The sequence below is a fragment of the Lucilia cuprina genome, chromosome 4 (assembly GCF_022045245.1).
Source record: "Lucilia cuprina isolate Lc7/37 chromosome 4, ASM2204524v1, whole genome shotgun sequence".
Lineage (NCBI taxonomy): Eukaryota > Metazoa > Arthropoda > Insecta > Diptera > Calliphoridae > Lucilia > Lucilia cuprina.
Genome location: NC_060952.1, coordinates 3467461 through 3490694, shown reverse-complemented (window position 1 = coordinate 3490694; position 23234 = coordinate 3467461). Strand labels below are relative to the sequence as shown.

General features: G+C 27.1%; 1 protein-coding gene and 3 long non-coding RNA genes across 8 annotated transcripts; 2 read left to right on the top strand and 2 right to left on the bottom strand.

Annotated features, from left to right (window-relative positions):
- Positions 1 to 890: 890 nt before the first annotated feature.
- On the top strand, positions 891 to 17610 carry LOC111690500. Of its 5 annotated transcripts, none has more exons than XR_002762900.2 (3): positions 891 to 1133; positions 1668 to 1919; positions 17131 to 17610. It is a non-coding gene; the product is annotated as an uncharacterized LOC111690500 (long non-coding RNA). The 5 variants fall into 5 exon arrangements; XR_006940491.1 differs by having other exon boundaries at positions 891 to 1329; XR_006940490.1 differs by having other exon boundaries at positions 891 to 1381.
- On the bottom strand, positions 1632 to 3495 carry LOC124419331. The gene is made up of 2 exons (XR_006940493.1): positions 3441 to 3495; positions 1632 to 2450 (listed from the first exon to the last, which is right to left on the bottom strand). It is a non-coding gene; the product is annotated as an uncharacterized LOC124419331 (long non-coding RNA).
- LOC124419330 lies at positions 4747 to 5898 on the bottom strand. Its single transcript, XR_006940492.1, has 3 exons — positions 5459 to 5898; positions 5361 to 5407; positions 4747 to 5273 (listed from the first exon to the last, which is right to left on the bottom strand). It is a non-coding gene; the product is annotated as an uncharacterized LOC124419330 (long non-coding RNA).
- Positions 17611 to 17677: 67 nt separating the features above from the next.
- Positions 17678 to 22639, top strand: LOC111690478 (serine/threonine-protein phosphatase 2A 56 kDa regulatory subunit epsilon isoform). Its single transcript, XM_023452955.2, has 8 exons — positions 17678 to 17738; positions 19233 to 19639; positions 19714 to 19913; positions 19997 to 20191; positions 20375 to 20565; positions 20655 to 20988; positions 21054 to 21283; positions 21669 to 22639. Exons 2-8 carry the CDS (start codon positions 19501 to 19503, stop codon positions 21997 to 21999), a joined length of 1620 nt encoding a protein of 539 aa, XP_023308723.1. The 5' UTR covers positions 17678 to 17738; positions 19233 to 19500; the 3' UTR covers positions 22000 to 22639.
- The last annotated feature ends 595 nt before the right edge of the window (positions 22640 to 23234 follow it).

Below are 23234 nucleotides of genomic sequence, written 5' to 3'. Positions count from 1 at the left end.
GTTTTTTTTAAATTGGACAAATTTTATAATCTTTTAATTTTCAACGTACGGATTACGTTTCACTAAATGAACCAAATCATGAGGTTTTGGTAAAACTATGTGGTTTTAACAATATTTAAATTTCTTGATTATGAACATAATTTTAATGTTACAAAAAGAATATATCCTTTTAATGTTAATAATATCCCCTATAAGGAAATTCATGTTTTTCATTATTTTATTATATGTATAAAAATTGGTTGAATATCGTTTTATTTTATTTATTATTTTAAAGCGTTTAATTAGAAATATATACAAAATTCCATTCCGATCGAAAGTGGAATTATAACTTGTAAATAAATCGATAAAAACTTATAGAAATAATAACTTTAAACTATTGTCAATTTTACGTTGAAAATGTGAAGTGATTTCATTCTGAAAAAGTTGTCATTTTTAATTTTTGAAGAAGAAAATTAGTAAAGATAATTCCACTTTCGATCGGAATAGAATTCTGTGAACGGCCTAATAATACTTTAATATAAAATAGACCTTTTTGCCATATCTTACTAAATATTGAGATAAATACAACTCTAATTTGATAGTCATTAAATGCAACTCTGTTCGTTTTTGGGGCAATAGGCATTGATGTTAAATTAGCGATTTTCTTGTCTATGTGCCTATTGTAAGAAAACAATTTTAACATTGAATTGAATAGGTTCTAAGATTAATGCATAATAAAAACTATGCATTTGAATTTAGAAATATTTTTATTTATAAATTTATAGCAGTTATTTACAAATAAAATTTGTTATTTCTAGCGGTTTTCCTTTAAACTAAATTCGACTGTATTTTAGCGTGTTTCGTAACATGATTTGATTGGAAGTGATGGATAAAAGTTGGCAACAGTGTAGGTATCTTTCTCTGTTGTAGGTAACTCTGGCTATTCTGAAGCTCTTTAATTCGCCATTATTTTATAAAACGCAGAAAAGTAAAAGAATTTTAATCATTTAATTTTAATGAAAATTGTTAAAATTTATGAAAAAGTTTTTCCACAAGTGCGTGCAACATTTTTCAAAAGGTATTCTGCCAAGAATTGCCGGATTTCTAACTAAAAAAATCAATTGAAAAAATTTTGTGTGTGTGTCTCTCTCCTAGTAAGAAAAAGAAAGAAAAAAAAAACGAAACGAAAAAAAGAGTGTAGTGAAAAAATGCGAATATATTTCAGCATTAAAAGGCTGGATTTTGCAAAAAGGAAATAAAAAATATTGAAAACTAAATATATAAAAATTGTATTAATAAATAATCTGTTGAAAAAAAATAAATTGCAAAATTAAAAAGGAACCTTTAAAAGTAAAAAAAAAATAGAAAAAATAAAAACAATTATCTATACGGCTGACCTAAGGTGTCAATTCTATTCGTGAAAATCTTATTCATAATTTTTTTTATTCTTTTCCCCTTCGTCACAATTGAATAGATGTGTACTAAAGGAAAAAAAGAAAATATATAAAAATCGATTTTCCTGATGTCTCATTTTGTTTTAATGAAATTTGATATAAAGAAAATCTTTTTTAAAGCAAAATAATTAATAAAGAAAAAAAATATTACTTTTTTTGTTTATTTAAAAAAAATGTTTGTTTATTTATAAAAATAAATTTAAATCATGTAATTTTTTTTTGGAATGTGTACAGATCAATCATCCATGAATTAAAAAAAGAAAAACACCAAATCTCAAATATTTTACTTTTATTGCGATAATTTTTGAGTGTGTGCAGCAATTTGCTCCAACAAATCAAATATACAACCTGATTTGAAAAGAAATAATTGAATTATTTAATAATAATAAATTCCTTTATATCTATAAAACTAATAATCGTTGTTGTATTTTGAAAATATACCCGTGGAATCTGCCCAACTGGCTGAAAATCAAAAATTTACTTTTGGTAAGTCAATAATTAAAATTTTTTTTGTAAACTCAAGATTTAAAATAAATTTTTTATCTAGCATTATTATTAACTTATTCTAAAATATTAGGTTCGGTCTTATATTTTTTCTGGTTAAGGATTAAATAATAATGAAATAACAAGAAAATTAATGTCTTTTTCTAAAATACCTAATTGCTGTCCAATGGAAATACAAAATAGTGTCTTAACTGTGCAAGTTTAGTATGAAATCATTCGCTCCCTCGGTGACAATGCAGGACCTAACTGTGCAAGTTTAGTATGAAACCATGCGCTCCCCCAGTGACAATGCAGTAGAAACTGTTTAGATAACATGACGTTGTAATCCTTTCCTTGTGTAGATAATATTTGAATATATTTTTTTCCTATGCAGCAGCATAATGCTCTGAAGCACTGACCAACAACAATAACATCATAGTTTAGAGCATGTCAATAATAATTATCTGACAGAGCTCTTAGACAGTAATCAACATCTAAGCAAAAGCATTTTCCGCGTTATACTTTTTTGAAGCACTGGAGTTATATAAAAGGTATTAGACAATATAGGGTTTAAAGTTTATAATAAAAACTTTCAATAGTAATGTGATTCTGTAACAGAAGAAATATAAGGTACCCCTTACCAAAACATGTTAATCAGCTATTCACCAAAGAAATTCTATAAATTAATATTAGAATGACAAAATTATTGTATGATTCAGAATTTGTGGGAGGAATACATTAAAGATGTTTTTTAGAAAAAAATTTTTGCCTCATCTCCTCAGTTTGTGAATCTTCAATACTTTTAAATCTTCAAATACTTTTAAATCTTGGACATTTTCATTTAAAGAAACAAACTACGTCTCGCCTTTATCTTACGTCAATTTACGATATAGTCAGACGAACAAAATAATGTGTAATTTGAAGAACTATTTTCGGCATATAAATTGTATAAATTTTTGTTTTGTTTTGCTCTATATTTTTTCATTATATTTTTTTCTTTGTTTGTTTTTCCTTAACCCACCTATTGGTGTGGTGAGGCTCTTTAATTCTAAAATCAAAAACAACTTGGCAACGCTGATTCATAAAGGAAATAATTTATTGCGAAAAGTGAAGAGCTGTCTGCGATTAATTTATTCAAAGTGCCCTGTTTCAGATTTTTATTAAATATTTCTGAAAATATATGCAGGTGTTTTTTTGTATTAATGTAATAATTAAAACAGTATATATTTATAAACTAAATAGGTATTTGATTGTTGTTAAATCATAAATAATTCAGCCAAAAGAAGAACCAACAAAAAAAAAAAACGTAATCATTTTAAGAACATTGACCGATTAACACAATGAACGAAAAAATAAAAAGAATACAACACAAAAGCACAAAAATAATAGAAAATTGAATATGTATGTATGTTTGTGAAAAAATATTTAAATAAAAGTGCAAGTTTGTTAATTTTATAAACTGAGAATGAGATGATAGGATGAACGATGATGATGATGATGAGTTTCTAGCAAATTTGCACATACCCATTAAATGTTTTTTCTTTTAATAACAAGCTGTTGTTAGCTTGGAGTGTTGGTCGGTTGGTTGGTTACTAAAATGCTTGGAATGATGTTTGGCTGTTTGGTTAAAGTACAAACCAGCAAAAAAAATTTATATTTATATTCTATTATTAATCATTAAGTATGAGACTTGTCTGACTGACTGACAAACTGTTGTGAATGTCTGAATGAATATTTATTTTTTCTTTTTTGATTTTAATTTTTATTTCAAAAAGACCTTGAATGTTTTCAAAATAAAAATATGAATTAATTTTTAAAGAAAAAAAAAATGAAAACAAAAATAAATATATACAGAATATTAATAAAACGGAAAGCAAAAGGAAAATGACAATAACAAAAAATGAAAAATACAAAAAAATTCACCAATTACACAGAAATGCCAAAGAACGTGTTGGTTTATATTTTTAGTTGCAATAGTAAGAATAACAATTCAACTAAATAAACTCGTAGTACTTAGTATTTTATTTTTTATGTTATGTATTTAAAACTTTTTTTTTGCATTTAAATTTAAACTACACTTCGCCTACGTACAATTGTTTTGCTAAACTTAAAAATGTCCGTTTGTTGAAATGTTTATACTGATATTTATTTATACTTGTTGTTGCTTTTTAACAATATTAGCAATTAAATATTTTTAGAATATAATAACAAAAGATTTCAATTATTTTTTTTTATTTTGAAATAAAAATTAAGTAAAACACAAATTATAGTTTTGGTTCAATAGTTTTTAAAAACAAATCATTATTTATAATAAATATTGCTTCAAATGTTAGTTGTTCTTTAATAAATTTTAAATTATTGTACAAAAATTAAGTTTTCTAAAAGTATAACAAGAACGAGATTAAATTTTTCATTAGACTTGTAGAAAATTTATAACGGATCAATGTACAGTGCGTGACAAAATATTGCAGATGCAATGTTAAGTCCGTATTTAGCGAACAATTATTTTCTATAGATTTCTAAAGAAATAAGTAATAATACAGGCCACTTGAACACACAAATCAGTTTTGAATGTAACTATTTAATTACTTTGTTTTTTAGGGCTTTTGTAGTATTGAAATCTCCAAACTTGAGGCATATTTTCAACATTGTCTAATTTCATATTATGTCTTTTTAAAGGATTTCTATATTATATCTTTCATAACATCTTTTGTAATATGAATTCGATTAATACCATGTCCTCAATACCGATTATATACCATAATATTTATAACGCTAAACGTTTTAATTTGTACTTTTTTATGTTTTTAATTTTGTACTTTGGGTCCGTTAACTTTCCCTTTTGATCGCCTTTGAAATGCCCTCAAGGAAGTTTAATTAAAGGAGAGATACAATAAATAACAAATTAATTCTAAAACGACCCATCTGTTTAACTTTCAACTATAAATATCCATCCAATAAAAACCCTATTTTATAAAAAATCAAGGACATGACATATTAACATGCGACCATGACCATAGATATTAACATCTTTAAATCATATTTTATTTTAATAATTTGTGTAGGTGTTGTAATTAATAACAATATGGAAAAAGTAATTTTTATATTTAAATTGAATATGACACACAAACCATTACACAATAAACAACTGAAAACATTTCCTCATCATACTCTTCGTTTACAATGATACCTTTTAAGTATAAATATAAATTCAAGTGTGTCTATTTTCAAACAATACTTTCATCTATCTATAATAACCAAACATACTCGTACCAGACCACACCACCAAACTATGCCTGTCACACCAACCAACCTGACCAACATGAAATCAAGTTTTATGTTTCTTCGTTGTTGTACCTATACAAAGATTGCATTTTAAACTAATTGTAGGCGCAAGCAAATTATTATTACATCCAACCAATGCAATAATTTATTAATACTTACCTACAGCTGTTGCTGCTGCTACGGCTACTGCTGTTCCAAGCTGTTAACTTTAGTATTGGTTATAAAAAAGCAATAACAACAAATGTAAACATACATACACTGTACAACAATAATAAAGCAAAACAAAAAAAGAAACTCTCTCAAACGTATAGAATCTAAACGAAGTAACAACATAAAGCAATACCAGCAACATGTCAGGTAAATTTATTTTATTAACCTTTTTCTTCTTATTAGCTTTTATTAGTCCAACTTTATAGACAAACACACGTAGACATGCTCTCTCTATCTTATTCTCTTTTATTTCTTATTTTACGTATTCTTTTTCTAATTTATTTTATTCATTCGTTCATTCAAACTTGCTCCCCCAGTAGTTGTCTGTGTTCCAGAGATAGTGAGAGAGAGTTTTGTTAATTACCAAGTTCCCAGATGGGGGTTCCTTTTAATCCACAAATTAGAAGAGGAAATTCCCCTTAATATGGGCAACATGAATAAGAATTTTTAACATTAGCTCAGACAGCGATTGATTCCAATTAGATTATGATAATTATGATTACAACAAATCTGGTTTTATGAAAACTATTTTCATTATATGCACAAAAAGTTAATAATTGGAATTAAGCATGGGAGTTCATATTTCTTGGAAAACAACGTCATTATAGTGGTTAGAAGGAGTAAATAATGTCATTAAGCTTTTTTGGATTTTTAATGTAGGATTAGAATGCCTCACTGTCCCTTATATAAAGCTTTACTTACAATTTGTACAACGTTCTCATGATGGTCTATCTTTTTCATTATCTTTAACTATATCTTAATGTTTTCCAGAATTTTATATACTAAAAAGATTTAACAAGAATTTGACTCCTTATAAATAAACAAAATAACATTCTTATAAAGATTTCTACGGAGTCTTAAGCATAAGCCTTAAAAGGTTCCGATTTTAAATCACTGGTTCCAACTTCATTCAAGAATATCAATCTCAACAACTCAAGCGAATGATTTCAGACTTTTATACCTGAAATGAATGGTATGAACTTCGGTAACTTTTATATTTATATTATAATGAGGATTTTTGCGTTATTAATTGGTCGCCACGGGATGAATTGACCCCTTTTTTGAGTGAAATGTGAATAATTTAGAAATCTTAATTCGGTTTTAAAAAGAGTTTATGAAAAATATATGTATATTATATGAAAGCATAAACGTATCGGAACCAAAAATGTGCGAATATTGTAAATTATTTTTGGATTTGTTGGATTCCAAAATTTGTCTCTCCTATTTTCACTTTTTAATCACGCTATATTGTAGTCAACTGAATTCTTCGTTTTAGATATATTCCAATAGCCAACTTTTCATTGCAATTCTTTCTAATGGACAACAATACCAATTGATTGATTGTCTTTGTTTTGCTCAATTTACATTTTTGTTTTTATACTTTCCACCGATTTTCTTGTGTGTACGATTAAAGTACGAATAACTGACAGTTGATTCGGTTTTTTTTTGTTAGTATTTCTTCAGTCAAACTACACAATAAAAAGAAGAAAGATATGTAAAACAATTAAACAAAAGCCGAATGGGTACCAGACGAATGTTAACCCAGCTGCTGTTTTTGCTGCTGCTGTTATGACTACTACAACTAACTAACAAACGCAATAACTAAACGAAGCTCCCCATTTGTGGAGCCTAAATAACAGATGAGAGATAGAAAGAGTATAAAACGAAACAGTGATGTCAACACGGTTTAGGCAAATAAAGAGTTGACTATGACACCTGCTAAACATTTTCAATTAAACTGTTCCTTTTTGGCAAATAAAAGTTGACTTAAGAAAATTATATTTTAATTGCTAGAACAATATTTGTTTAACAATTTATCTAAGATTAAATATTTTAGCTTTAACTAAACTTTAGTTACTAAAGTAAAATTTCTTTAACTCTAAAACTTAACCAAAAAGCACTCATTGGACAGCACTAGAATAAAGTAAGAAACAATTTAATTTTGTTTTTTGCCATTTTTCTGAGCGAATGAGTAAATTTTAGTCGCTCAGACGCAGTACGTCGTTGTCTCGTATGTGTCAGAAAAATAAAAAAACCTAAGAAATTAAAAAAAATCTTTTGTCTTGTGCTGTTATAGAGGAAAAAAGAACAATTTATTTAGAACATTTAAACAGGAAAAACTATTTTCAAAAATATACCTACAAATAAAAAAAATAATAAAAAGTATTTTCATTAAAAAAGTGTAAAAACTATTAAGAAAAAATTTCTTAACGAAAATCTATAAAAATGAGTATAATTAAGGCAGTAAAGCTTAATAAGAATAAAATATAATTTTGATTGTGATACAAATAAAAAGTGAAAATCGGCCGTGATCTCGGTTAATTTACAGTAAATAGTTGTGTGTGCGTTTAAAATCATTATTTTTAGATTTATCGATTTTATACGACATTGTGTGTTTTTAGTATTTTATGGTGCTGACAAAGTGCTGCCTAACTGCTGCAGTTTAATGAATAAAGAAATGTAAAAAATAACAAAAAATTAAAATTCATACTAAAAAAAGAAATTAAACACAACACAAAATATGTTATAAGAAAAAAATAAAGAAAAAATGTCATAAAAATAATGATTGAAAAGAATGTTTCCCATAAAACAAATTACTCGGTGTTGTACTACACTACGTATGAATGTGAAATAATAAATTAAGGGTCGTCCACTATCGTCATCACCATCACCACCGCTGGAAAACGAAACCACGACCACAGACCACATAACCAATAAAAAAACAACAACAAAAACACCATTACCACACATCCATTCATTAGCGGCCGCAACATGAGACAAAAAGTATGAAAGTGATAATTTTATTTTTTTTTCATTTATAAAGAAAAAAATAATATCTAAATATGAAAAAAATATATAAATCACGTAAATTACTTATTTTTATTATTAAATATAAAAAATAGAAAAGTATATAATTTAATAAAAGTTAAAAGTGTGTTTGTGCGTTTCTAGTAACCAGTAATGACAAAAATTTTAAAGATAAAAATCGCTTAAATGTTTTATCTACATATGTATATTGCAAAGTTTAATTACATTAAAATTACAATTATCTTATAAATCGATCGTATTTTAAAAATGGAATATTTAGTTTATTTCAATGTTCTGGAGGATTTATATAGATTTGGTAAAAGTTTTGTCCAGTATGACAATCGTTCTTTGAAAAAAGTCTATAGGGATCTTTGAAACTTTGTGTTATTGTGAATATTGATAATACTAAAGGAAGTCCGTCAAGACCGAATTGGGTCAGTTAGTTAGTTATTTAGTTAGTTAGTTGGTTAGTTAGTTGGTTAGTTAGTTAGTTAGTTAATTAGTTAGTTAGTTACTTCATTAAAATCTATCCCAGCATAGGACACTACAGAGACACCCCTAACTAGGATTCTATAGTTAAAACAAAAAGTCGATTTTTTAACTTTTCGACTTTTTTCATTTAATTAAAATCCGACTTTTCGATTTTTTTCGACTATTTTTGACTTTTTTCGTTTTCTTTCGACTATTTTTGACTTTTTTCCAGTTTTTCCGACGATTTTAGAGTTTTTGATTTTTTTAACTTTTCTAAAATTTTTGACATCTTTCTATAATTTTAGAGTTTTGGACTTTTTCACTTTTTCCGACTTTTTTCGACTTATATAACCAAAGTCGACTTTTCGACTATCGTTACAGAACAACTATCGTCTGTAACGATAGTCAAAAAGTCGACTTCTTTGGAACAAACTGCAGCTATTTGGCCCATTGGGCTTACAGCTTGCATGATAATGAAATAAATAAATAAAAATAAAATAGTCGACTTCGACTTTTTTCGACAAAAAGTCGATTGTTCGACAAGCCTAAAGAAATAAGTTAAAAGTCGATGAAGTTTTTTAAATATTACTTTGGGCTTATATACATACAGATCTTGGAAAATCTGCTGTTACTGTTGAAGGTTTAACCATATACCGACCAGTGAACGAGTCTCGTTCAACGAGACACTTATGGGAGTTTCTTTTGAACACGATTTTTCCATGATTTCTAAAACAGTTTCTCATCCTGTCAGTACAAGATTTTAAGACTTTGATTGATGATGGTTTTTAATTCTATAATACTAATACCCCAATGAGTTATCTTGATAAAATTCAAGGTTTCCAATTGTATATGTGTTCTATTTTAGCACAGAAAAAGTCGGAATTAATAGCATAACCAATTGTTTGATACAACTTTTGCTACTTTCGACAAAAAAATTTTCTTAAACAAATCATTTTTAAAATTAGTTGAAACATGTTTCTAACTTTCCTCACTGTAAACCTACTGATATTGGTCCATGGAGGTATTGTTCTGATCGGTACAAAAAGTTGATAATTTGAAAGAATTTACTAATTTGACAACACTTTATTTCTTATATTTATATTTATTTTCGTAAAATGATGAGTAGAGGAAAATGAATAACAAGAATAAGACTAACAACAACATCCAAAAAATACAAGTAAAAATAACAGAGGAGAGAGTGAGAGCGATATGAGTTGAGTGACGACGTTTTAGGTGAACTAGTGTGTGAATGTGAATATTTATAATATTTAAGAACACAAAAAAAAATAATACGAAACAACAAATTTAAAATTACCTAATCACTAATGGAATAAATATGAAATTTTGCAAATTCTGATGTAAAATTATAAATATTTTTCATAATTTAACAATTAAGTTAACTGTTTTTGTTTAAAAAAATATTTTCACCTCTTGGAAAATTAACTAAAAAAAGTCTGGTTATAAATAATTATCACAATTATTTGCAATATTCATTAACTCAATACGACACGATAGATACATTCATTCATTAATTACATCCATTCACTAAATTATTTACATACATTTTGTAGTATTTGACTTAATGTACGTTTTTTTGTTTGTGCAACAAACCTCTATTAAGCAATTAAACTAAATCCTTTTTTTTAATTTTTTTATGTTTTATATATTTTGTTTTTAATTTGTTTTGATTTCATTTTCTAATATTTGTATATAATGACGGGTGGTAGTTGTAGTTTTCGCCTATATCGCGTCGTTGTTAAATATACTTGCTGTTCAGTTATTATTTATAAAATACATAGTTAAATATTTACCCAATTGGGTTTGGTTTGTTGGGTGTTTATTATTATATTTAAAACTAAAAATGTAGCGCTATATTAAGTTTTTCATTTCTTTTGTAACACATAACGAAAAATATGCATTAATTCAACTTGACAGTTTATGAAGTTGGTCCAGTAAGTTTTGAAAGAAAATAATAGATACCTATATGGGAAATGTTAATGTTAACACCTCTATTGATCAGATAGATATTTTAGAAAAAATGTTCGCTAAAGTTTTAAGTAATGGACTATATTCTTTTCAGAATATAGTTACAAATTTTTGTATATTTTACAGATATTTAAAACGTACTGATCTCATTAAAATTAAAATACAAATTTTATTTTATTCACTTGTCGTTTCTAATTTTTTTCTAGTTTCTTTTCATGTGCTTCTGGTGTTGTTGGTTTCTATGTATAGTTTTTTTTTCTTGTCATATTTGTCGTATTGTGTCTATTTTGCAGGCCCTCTTTTTTTTATTGTTATTGTTGCTGTTATTAAATAGTTGGTGTGTCAATTAGTCGGTCGGTCTGTTGTTCGGTCATCACCCGGTCTTTCGTATAAACAGTTAAGCGGCTTCTATATTGTGTTTTTTTATGATTGAGCTATTTTCCTTATTTTGCTTATTTATGTCTTTTTCTAATTATTTGTCATTTTTATTATAGTACTACGTAAACATTGATGCCAGATTTGTAGTTTTATTTGACATTTGCTGATTTGAGACTTTTTGTTGTAACGTAATAAAAGGTGATTGTTAGTTTATTGATTAAATAATTTTTATTAATCCTCAGATGGTAAACAGTTTATATTTTTAAAAGGAAACCAACCAATAATTGTATAAGTAAATGGCATGAGTACATTTTTTAAAAGAAAACTATTTTTCTTTAATATTGTGTTTGTGGGGACGTAAATTTTTATCTCTTTTTTGTACAAATCTTCATAATTCTGATTCTAAATAAAAAAGAAATATACTATTAATCTATTATAGGTAGTCAGAATATAGCTAAATTAATTTCTGTGATTTATTTTCGAAAGTACTGTGCAGCACAGTGATTTATAATTGAAAGGCCCTAACTGTAATAATTTTATAGGTTAATAATCTCAAATCAGACTAATTTAATAGTTTAATAGTCAGACTGAGTTTATTATTGTCTAGCAATACTAACGTGAAATCGAGTCTTATTAGATCAGAGTTAAGTATTATAAACTTAGGTATATTTCTGGATCTGTTGAAGTTATCATTTAGGTAACATTGGATGACCCACGCTACTTTGAAAGTTTTATTAACCGATTTATTTAAATTTTTAAATGACCCATTCAGATTAGATTATGCTGCGACCATATCAATTTTTTCAAAGTTTTTATAATTAATAGGTTCTCCTTTAATTTACAGAATCTATTCCTAAATATTACTATTAAATGGTGATCTCTAAAAGATTCCTTGATAACAACCTTTTGTAGATATGCTTTGATACAATTAGCAATCAGCTATTTATTGGATTAAATAGTAGGAGGAGTCTAATTAGTTCAATTAGTGGTGTCATAAGTAGGTGTAACAAGACCATATGAATTAGAGGGTTTTTCCAATTCTAGTATTATATTTAATGCTTAGCATTACAGTTACTTTACGTTTACTTTTTTTATGTTCTTCACTTCATTTTCTATTAAAGAGAATCACAATAGACCGACCCTAGTAGTTTTAAAGTGGAGTTTTATTACTTTAATATTGGAACAATTTTACAGGAAGATGTACTTAGGGGATTCACACGGTAGTCATAAAGTCGTATATCATAAAATAATAACACGAAAAAATATGACTGCTGTGAGCAACCCTCATAAGTTAGTGTGCTATTTTAAATTCGGGACAGCTAGAAATATTACAAATACTTTTGGTACAAATGGCAAAGCAAGTCAAAAACTAATATAAAAGTCGGTTTGTGCATTTATGGCGTATTGTACATTGTAATGGTGGATTATATAATTTATTTTCATAAAAATTTTAAATATTTTCTTTTTTAATTTTGAAAAATGAAATTGTTTATATTATAATTGTTTATATTATGAATTGTTGGCTGAGCTCATAAGCAAAATGCCAAGGTGTCCCACGTTGGTTTAAAGGAAATCCTCCGAGTCGACCTATATCTTCATATAGGAAGCTGGAAACCTTTAAACACTTCAGTCAAGCACGAGATTAATGTAGTAATACAATACAACTGTGCGAGCGAGACGCAAAACTGTCGAAAGCCAGGCAGCAAACACAAGCCTGAATGCGTTTAAGAAATAATCGCGATGACGCGAGAGTTGTTCCCCAACTTAGACCTGAATTACGACTGACGAAATTGTTTAAAAACATAAACAGCTGTTAATGACTAAGCCGGAAATATTTTCTGACGTCTGTTATTGTTAATACGTTCGGTGACTGCCAGTCAAAAAAAGAAAACAAATTTTTCATCCTTTTATTTTTTAATTTAATTTTATAAAAATTAATAACTTCTATAAATATATTAATAAAATCGAATTAATTTTGAAGTTATAGAACTTCTAAATACTATCACCGGCTCGATGAAGAGTTTTTAACTTTCGACTTTGATTTACACTGTTTAGTTAAGACAAAACTATAAAGATATCATAGACAACAAAATTTTTTTAAATCATAAATATTTAGTATTTTATAACAATACGACTTGATAGCACACCGTGTGAATACCCCAAATGTTTGTACTGTTTTACAACATATTGTATCCAATTTTTAGTCCTGAGCTTCTCTAAGATCCTTTTATAATGATTTTAATATGAAAATAGGTAAACATAGCTAGTTATGGAGATCTGAATATATTTTTATGAAACAAAGTTTTTGGCAAATTAAATCAAAAACTTTTCATCTGGCATCATAATGTATTTATTATTATGTTGGTTTGTAAAAGTTTTCTTAGTCTATTTCATTTTACATCCATTCTTTCCTACTTAACATTAGCTTTTATCTTCTTAATTCCTATTTTTTTTAATAAAATTTATCTTGTGTCTTCGCTTTCGTTAAGCGAAAATACAAGTTCTCTTTTAATATTATTTCATCCATCTGTTTCTTTTATTTTCATTCGTATTTTTTTGGGGGTTTTGTTTTCTTTTTTTTGCGATTCGATAAATACAATACAAGAGTGTACAAGTGAAATGTGCAGAATAATAAAAATACAATTGTGTGCTAAAAATGAAAAAAAAAACACGAAAGAAGACTAAAACAAAGTAAATAAAGAAATGTAGCAAACATTGTCTGCAGCAGTAGCTGTGGCCGCAGCAGCAGAAAAAGTGAATTTATTATTCTGTTCTCTTTTAACTTTTTTCTATTTTGTTTGTTGTTTTCTTTACGACGAATCTCTCTCTACTGGTACCTATCTCTTATCTTACAAATACAAAAGCAATTTGAACGGCCTAAAAGTATCTGCTGAAATAGTTTATCAAAAATAATTTAAATATTTTTTATATTTTATTTCATGTCATCATCACAACACATTTTGAAATATTTGCTGTTATCTTTTTTTAACTTAATTCAAATACATATGTATTTACCTGATTATAAACTAAGACGAAAAACAAAAACAATAAATAAAGTAATTAATTACAATATACTATAGGTAGCTACTATGTATGTATTTTTTATATAATTTTATATAAAAATTAAAAAAAATCATAATTTAAAGTGTCAAAGTATAATTGCAAAAAACCAACAACAATAAATAAATAAAAGTAAAGAAGAAAACAAAAACAAAAATGATAATTTTCAACTTTAAAATAAGTACAAACTCAACATTTTAAATATATAAATTTTTTATCTTTTCAAGTATGTTGTGTTTTCTTTATTGTTGTTTTTTCTCTGTATTCTATCTTCATTTTATTTTTGTTTATTTAACTTTGCAAAATTTTTTTAATTTTCTTTATATTTGTGCTTTTGTTTTTACGTTTTTATGACAAATCTATGATAAATTAAACATTTCAATGTTAATAGTGCCTATTTACAACAATATTGTGCAAAAATACTACAACAACTTAAATATTTCTATTTAATACTTTTGTTGTTGTTGTTGCAATTAACGACGCTGATGAGAATTTAAACATGTGTTTAATTTTCAGTAACAATAAATCAAAATAATATAGTATTGAAAAAATTTACAAATAAAATTTATCGACAACGAAAGACAGACAGACAGACATATAAAAACATAGGTACATGCGAATACTAGTTTTTTAAATAAATCCTTCTTTTGTTGTTGTGTTTTTTAATATTGACGTTATTTAAATTTGATTTATTAAGCAAATTTTTTATAAGATGTACAGATTCGCAATTAAATTATACAGTGGACCTTATGAGAATTCTAGTAGGAGATAGAGCGATGACTACAGACTAGACTATAGACTAGACTATAGACTAGACTATAGACTAGACTATAGACTAGACTATAGACTAGACTATAGACTAGACTATAGACTAGACTATAGACTAGACTATAGACTAGACTATAGACTAGACTATAGACTAGACTATAGACTAGACTATAGACTAGACTATAGACTAGACTATAGACTAGACTATAGACTAGACTATAGACTAAACTATAGACTAGACTATAGACTATACTTTAGACTAGAACTATAAATCACATGTAAAACTACATTTTAATTTTTGCTTAAAAACATCTCTCCATACAGATTTAAATATTAAAATCTCTACTTTTTAAAAAAAAATAAAAGAATTTCTTTTTCATAGTATTTTCTTGCAATTTTTCGTTTGTGTGTTGATTTTGATACAATGTTTTATTTTAATTATTGTTCAGTGTCACGTCTGATTATTATCAGTTGGTTGTTGAATGGAATCGTATGATGTCTGTCTTTCTGTCATCCCAAATTGTGTCATTTCATACAAAAACGAAAGATAATTACATTTATTAAGATTTTGCTTATTTATTCTTTTGTTTAGTTTTTTTTTTTTCGAGTTGATTTGTTGCGACCAAAATTCAGCTCGTAAGAAAAGCAAATAAGAAAAGAATTTATACTAGATAATACCAAAAAAAAAAATTGCATAATCATAAATTAGGCTTAACTTTTTCGTTGTTGTTCTTGTTTTTCGTTTATTTTATTTTCGTTTAGCTTATCTTTGCAGCAGTCAGTTTTATGACAATTTTAAATTGTTTCATATTGTATATAGAGGCCATAAAATATAAAGTGTTTTCTTATACTTTAATTGTTTTAAAATGTTTTTTTGATTTGATTTTATTTAATCTAAATATCTATTTGTTATCATTTCACTATATTACACCCTTTTTTATTTTATTTGTTTATAATTTCTATATGATGATAATAACTGCAAATCGATTTTATATAAAGTTATTGTTTTTCTTTCTTTTTTGTATAAAATTTTTTGCTTAAAAAAATTTTTACGATAAACATTATTTATGAGAATAATTATTCTACAGAAATATCTCTACACAATGCTGATCACGTAATTAACGCAAACACACCTTTTTACACGTTTCAACAATTAAAAAAAAATTAAACAAAGTTTACATAAGGCGGGGGATTAACGAAGTTTGCTTAGAAGAGAAGAAAATATGTAGTTTAAAAGCTAAAATTTTCGCTTAGTTCTAAAATTAGGATAAATTTGAAAAAAAAATTGGAGTTTACTTTTATTTATTTAACAGCTAAATGTAGATGTTATACAGAAACAATATTAATTAAACATTTAGATAAAGGCTTAAAAATAATACATATAATTTATTGGTGAATGTATAGTGTAGATGCATCTCTAAGAGATTTGGGTCAGGAGAGTTTAAAGGGTAATTAAAGTATTTGTACCCGACAAATACTATTAGATACATTTTTTCAAAGGTTCGGGTTCATTAACCGAATCACAAAAAAGTAAGCCGTTCTGTTCGGTGTATTCAATCTTTTGATCCATATATTTCACCAAAAATGTTAGTAAAAGAATCAAATTTTGTATTACAACATCAGCTCTTACTCTACTCACCAAAAAGCATTAACGTTATTTTAATCAATTTAGGGAAACACTGGAATAAAATTTAAAATTTAAAATTCAAAACAACTGATTGAATTCTGCTTATTTCCATCTGGTAACCTTGGCTAACCAGCTTCTTTGTATTGATATTTGTGTAAAGGTCTCCGCACTCAAGTTGAATGCTGTTGGTATTGCTCTTTTCTAAAGTTTCTTTACAATCCATCAATTACACATTTTTTTTATAAAGAAAAAGTTGCAATAATAAATACATTTTATTGATTGAATGAAATCAGTGTCCACGCTGGATTGTATATTTTTCATCATACATACATATGTACATTCTTTATTGATATTTATATCTTTTATATACAAACATACATATATGTATATTTTGTATTTAATTTGTTGTTTTTGTAATTTAAATTCGTGTAGGTTTGAAAAAACATGTTTTTATTTTATTCACACATTTCTGGTGAATTTTTGTTGGTCTTTTAGAATGTAAATTCATTCATTTATTTCTTTGCTATTTAATTAATATTTTTGTGCAGCATTAAGTATTTAATTCTTTAGTTTTTTTGTATTATAACTAATAACTTAAATTTATCTTTTTTCTAATTACAGAATTTGGCTCAGACAATATAAAACAGTTAAAATATTGATGTGATAACAAGTATATTTCAAATCTAATTGTTGCCGTTAATTAAAATCATAAAAATCTGTAATACAAACTAAAAGTTTGGAAACAAAATTCTAAAAACGAAAAAATTTAGAAAATTTTGGTGCTAATGTGCTAAAATTGGAGAAAAATTTAAACTAAAACGCATTACACAAGTGAGAGTGAGAGATTGATAGAGAGAACAAACAACGTGCCATCATTATCATCATCGTCATCTTTAATAACAACAACAACAACAACAGCAGCAACAACAACATCATTAATTCTATACAAAACAACAAATCAATACAATAAACAATCACCAACAAAAACAACAACATCAAAAACTACTACAAATCATGGAAGCTTAGCGAGAGTATTAAACGATACAAAATCTATATAAAAAAATTTTAATCCGTAGCAGAAGAAGAATATTATAATAATTTTAAACATATGTGAAAAAATTTATTACAATCCCTCCATTAAATGCACTACTACAACAGCAACAACAACAACCATTACAACAACTACTACTATTCATCATTATTCGATTTTATATTAATGAAAACACAAGGTATGTTAATTAAATTTTATTTGCTTTTTTTTCGAACAGTGTGACAAGACTATTAAGAAACTAGAGTTTAAAAAGGAAGTGTTTAAACTTGAAGCAATTTGAGTGTTTTTTTTAAATAAGGAAAAGTCCTTATTTATTTAATCAATCATTTCTAGGAATAAAAAGATTAGATTAGGGCTGTTTTGCAGAGAATCCTAATATTGAATAGGGTTCAATGTAATATTTTATTTTTCAGTACTTTTTAACATCAAAAAGTAGAGTAGTACCTTCATGTTATATTAAGTTTCTTTACTATATTTCAAATACTTCACAATCTTGTCAACATATTTATTAATTAGTCCTAGTCCATATATTAGTACATTGACTAGCGCAAATATTATTCAATAGATCAGTAAATAGACTTGTTTGTAGAATAGTCCATATATTAGTCAAAATACTAGCTCATAAATATTCCTTATATTAGTAATCTTTCCAATAGACTAGTGAATAGAAAGAAATGGTATGAAAGAAATGGTTACAGACTAGTCAATAGTCCATGGCCTAGTCCTTAGGGTAGTAAACTTATCCATAGAATAGTCAATAGACTAAGCCTTAAACTAGTCCATAGACTAGTACAAATACTTGTCAGTATACTAACAAGTTCATAAACTAGTCAATAGTCCAGGATACAGTGTAATACATATACTCGTATCTAAAGGTCGTTGATTAATCAATATATTTGTCCCAAGATTTGTCATAAGACTATTCAATAGACTTTTCATGTAGACATGTCGATAAACTACCTCTTAGTCCAGGATATAGTCAAGTGCAATGACCTTTACCATATATTTGCAAAATAACTAGTCTTTAAATAGTCAATAGGCCAGTAAATTTGTACATAGATTCGTATATAGAATCAATGACTTGTTCATAGATTAATCACCAGACTAGCCCATAGTAAATACACTAGTCAATTTGTTCATAGACTAGTATTTAGCCTTTTCAAAAAAATAGACCATAAACTAACCATAGTCCACAAACTAATTAATAGACTTGTCCATAAATTAGTTAATAGACTTGTTCATAAATTAGTCAACAATCTAGATAATATCTAAGTAACAAATTAAAAAAGTTTGAATGCCCAAAATAGCTTTATTTTGGAAATTAAACGCTAGCATTGAAAACGTCTTCCAATTAATAAAGGTAGGTATGTCAGACTGCGAGGGATATTTTTTTGTAGTTTTTATTGTTGACAAAATTCTCTGTTACCTTGTTAAATTTCAATATCAATATGGTGCAATAGTAAGTGCATTATTTTTGGAAAGCAACGTTGCACTATAAAATTTATATACACAAGTGGCAAGTGTATATTTTTAAAATGGCATTTTATTGAATGAAACAACATTTACCTACTCCTTTGCCTCCTTAAGCACAACTCTGTATTATATACGAAAGTACAAACATATAATGAATATGTAATTAATATTATATTCTTTGTTTCGTTTTTAATTTCAGATATCGTCAAATAATACCTGGAGAAAAGAAATAAAATAAAATAAAAATAATTTATACGAAATACATATAATTAACATATTGTAAACTAACAACAAGAACAGCAACAACAAGAACACCAGCAATAACAGCAACTACAGTAGGTTTTCAATTTAAACGAAACTACAAAATAAGAAGAAGAAGGAGAAGTAAGGAGAGAAACGGGTTGAAAAAAGCAGAATAGAAATCGTCGATCAGCACAAACATCTTAAACACAAGAACAACAGAAAAAATGTCATCGGGAACATTTGTTGATCGAATCGATCCATTCGCCAAACGTTCATTGAAAAAGAAAAGTAAAAAGAGTCAAGGTTCCTCACGCTATAGAAATTCACAGGATGTGGAATTGCAACAATTGCCACCACTGAAAGGTAATTTGATATTTATTTTAAATAGATATTTCAATATATATTTAATAATATTTTTTTTTTGTTTTCTCTCCCAGCCGATTGTTCAAGTTTGGAACAAGAAGAATTATTTATTCGCAAATTGCGTCAGTGTTGCGTATCATTTGATTTTATGGATCCTGTGACTGATTTGAAGGGCAAAGAAATCAAACGTGCCGCCCTAAATGATTTATCCACCTACATAACACATGGACGAGGCGTACTTACAGAAGCTGTGTATCCTGAAATTATACGTATGGTAAGGGCAAAAATTACATATTTCTTCCAGCTGTAAATAGTATTTATCATAATTGTGTTTTTATGTTCTGTTCTGTTCTATAGATTTCATTAAATTTGTTTCGTACATTGCCGCCAAGTGAGAATCCAGATTTTGATCCAGAAGAGGATGATCCCACTTTAGAGGCCTCCTGGCCACACCTACAGTTGGTGTATGAGGTGTTTTTAAGATTTTTAGAATCGCAAGATTTTCAAGCGACCATAGGAAAACGTGTTATTGATCAAAAGTTTGTTTTACAGGTAAATAGTCAAACACTACCTCTCGTTAATACTTTTAAATTCTTTTGTTCATATATTTTTATTAATAAAATAATTTTGTTGTAATATTTCAATGCGCAATTGTATGATGTGTGTCTGTTGTCTAGATTCGTTTGATTGTTTTGTTAATTTAATGTGTATTTTAAACATTTCTAATTAATATAGCTTTTGGAACTATTCGATTCTGAAGATCCACGTGAACGTGATTTTTTGAAAACTGTTTTGCATCGTATTTATGGAAAATTTTTAGGTTTACGAGCATTTATAAGAAAGCAAATCAATAATATTTTTTTGCGTTTTATTTACGAAACGGAGCATTTTAACGGTGTCGGTGAATTGTTGGAAATTCTTGGAAGGTAAGAGAGATAAATTTCATTCATAAAATTAAAAAAATTTCATTCATAACTAATTTGCTTTGTTATTTTTTTCCTTTCGTTTTCGATAGCATTATTAATGGTTTCGCTCTACCATTGAAGGCCGAACACAAACAGTTTTTAGTTAAGGTTTTGCTTCCTTTGCACAAAGTTAAATGTCTGTCACTGTATCACGCTCAGTTGGCCTATTGTATTGTACAATTTCTCGAAAAAGATCCATTCTTAACGGAACCAGTCGTACGGGGTCTTTTGAAATTCTGGCCAAAGACTTGTTCGCAAAAGGAAGTTATGTTTTTGGGTGAAATTGAGGAAATACTCGATGTAATCGATCCACCACAATTTGTTAAAATCCAAGAACCTCTATTTCGTCAAATCGCCAAATGTGTATCGAGTCCACATTTCCAGGTATAGAAATGAAAATAATATTAATTTCTTTTAACACTTTTTATTTGATTTTGATTTTTCTAAAGGTTGCTGAACGTGCTCTGTATCTGTGGAACAATGAATATGCTATGTCCTTAATTGAAGAAAATAATGCTGTCATAATGCCCATCATGTTTCCGGCATTGTATCGCATTAGTAAAGAACACTGGAACCAGACAATTGTGGCTTTAGTTTACAATGTTTTGAAGACTTTTATGGAAATGAATTCGAAATTGTTCGATGAACTTACCTCTAGCTATAAAGCGGAAAGGCAAAAGTAAGTTAAGCTTCTAAATTAGATAATAATAAGTGGATAAAGAAAGCAGGAATAGGTCTTGATTTGATATATGATATATGGATAGCAAACCTGCAATTATTGGCAAAACGAAACAGAGAGAGAGAGAGAAAGAAAGAGAAAATAATAAGATTCTTTAGAAAAAAAAGTGTAACATTTCTTTAGTAATTCTTGATCAGCCCTGAGAAAAAAAAAATACTTTGGAAATATTTAGCTCATACAAAAGAGAGAAAGAAATTTGATTAGAAGAACTTTAGAAAATCTTAGCGAAAGATAATCTTTTCATTAAGCTTGTGCTAATAAAAGATGTTGATTATTTTTAACTTCCATTTGGTTATTAATTAATCTCTATTCATTATCTTTACAGAGAAAAGAAACGCGAAAGAGATCGTGAGGAATTGTGGAAGAAATTACACGAATTAGAGCTCAATCGTACAAAGAGCATTCAGGGAGGCAACTCTAATAATTCAACAAACGCTAGTGGTGCCTCAACGTCAGGAGGTGGCAACTCCAATGCCAACAATAGTCAACAACAGAACACAAATTCGCAACAATCGAACAGTACCGCAACAGATCATAAATTCGCAGCTGGTGCTAGTGGCGATAATAAAACGGTAAATGCGCCAACAGCAGCTACAGCGAATGCCGGTGCCGCTAATCCTTTTGCCAAAATCAAAGCTGAAAAAGTTGAAAATTAATTTTCAACATTTAAATTATAATTAAAACCACCACCAGGAGTAGCAGACGCTGCCGCTAGCGCCGCCGCATCAGCAGTAGTAGAAGCAGCAGCCAACACAATAATAAGATCAAGAACAACAAACACAACATCAAACACCATAAGAAAACTTAAGGCAGACAAAAAGATCAGGAAATACAAATATTACTATCCGTATTAAAAATTATAAATAATTTATAAAAAAACAAACAAACAAAAATTGTTAGAAAACTAAACAAAAAGAAAGAACAAGTTCAAGCAAAATTTGCTAAAAGAAAGAAACCTAAAAAAATCAACATCTAGAGCGTAGAGCGCCTGATACCGAGAAATTAAAAAAAAAATATAAAAATAAAATATTTAAACTAAAAACATAAATCTATATATAAATTTAAACAAAAACAAAAGAAACGAGCTAAACACGCGAGGACAGGTCGATATAAAGTTGAAGTCGAAGAAGCAGAAGAAGAAGAAGAAAAAGAAGAGGAAACTGAAACAGAAAATATATAATAAAATGAAAAGAAATTTAGAAATGGAAATGGTAGAATTAAAATAAAAAAGAATGCGTTATGAGCAACTCTAATATCTATGATTTAACTTATGCCTATTTAATTATTAATTAAAAATTTAAACAAAAAAAATCTACAAATAAACTCATTTACATTTAAAATGAATAATTTTTAGAAAACAAAAAATTAAACAAAAAAATTATATATATTACAAATGAAAAATAAAAAGCAAATGTTTAAAAAGTATAGGAAGAAGTCGAAAATTAAATAAAAAAGAAAATAATGTAGAATAAAAAAAGAGCTAAAACAACAACAACAAAACAGCAAACTTATTTAAACAACAAACACAAAAAAAAAACATATAGAGTCTGGAGTCTAACAGCAGACTTGCAAATAAAAAAAGTTTAATTTAGGCTTTCTTTTTTGCTACATAAAGAAAATATTTTATAAAATAATAAAAATAATAATAATAAAAATAAAAACAAATAAAATTTACTGAAACAAACCGAAAATCATAATATTTTGAAATAATTTTTGAAGAAATACAAAAAACAAAAAAAATATATATAAATTCTAAATTGTTGTATAAGTGCAAGTATATAATAATAAATTGAAATTAAACAAAAAGAAAATTCAAAAAGATTTCAACTAAATAAGGAAAAAAGAAAATTGATTCAAAATGAAGGAATTTTCTTTTTTAAATTTCATTTTT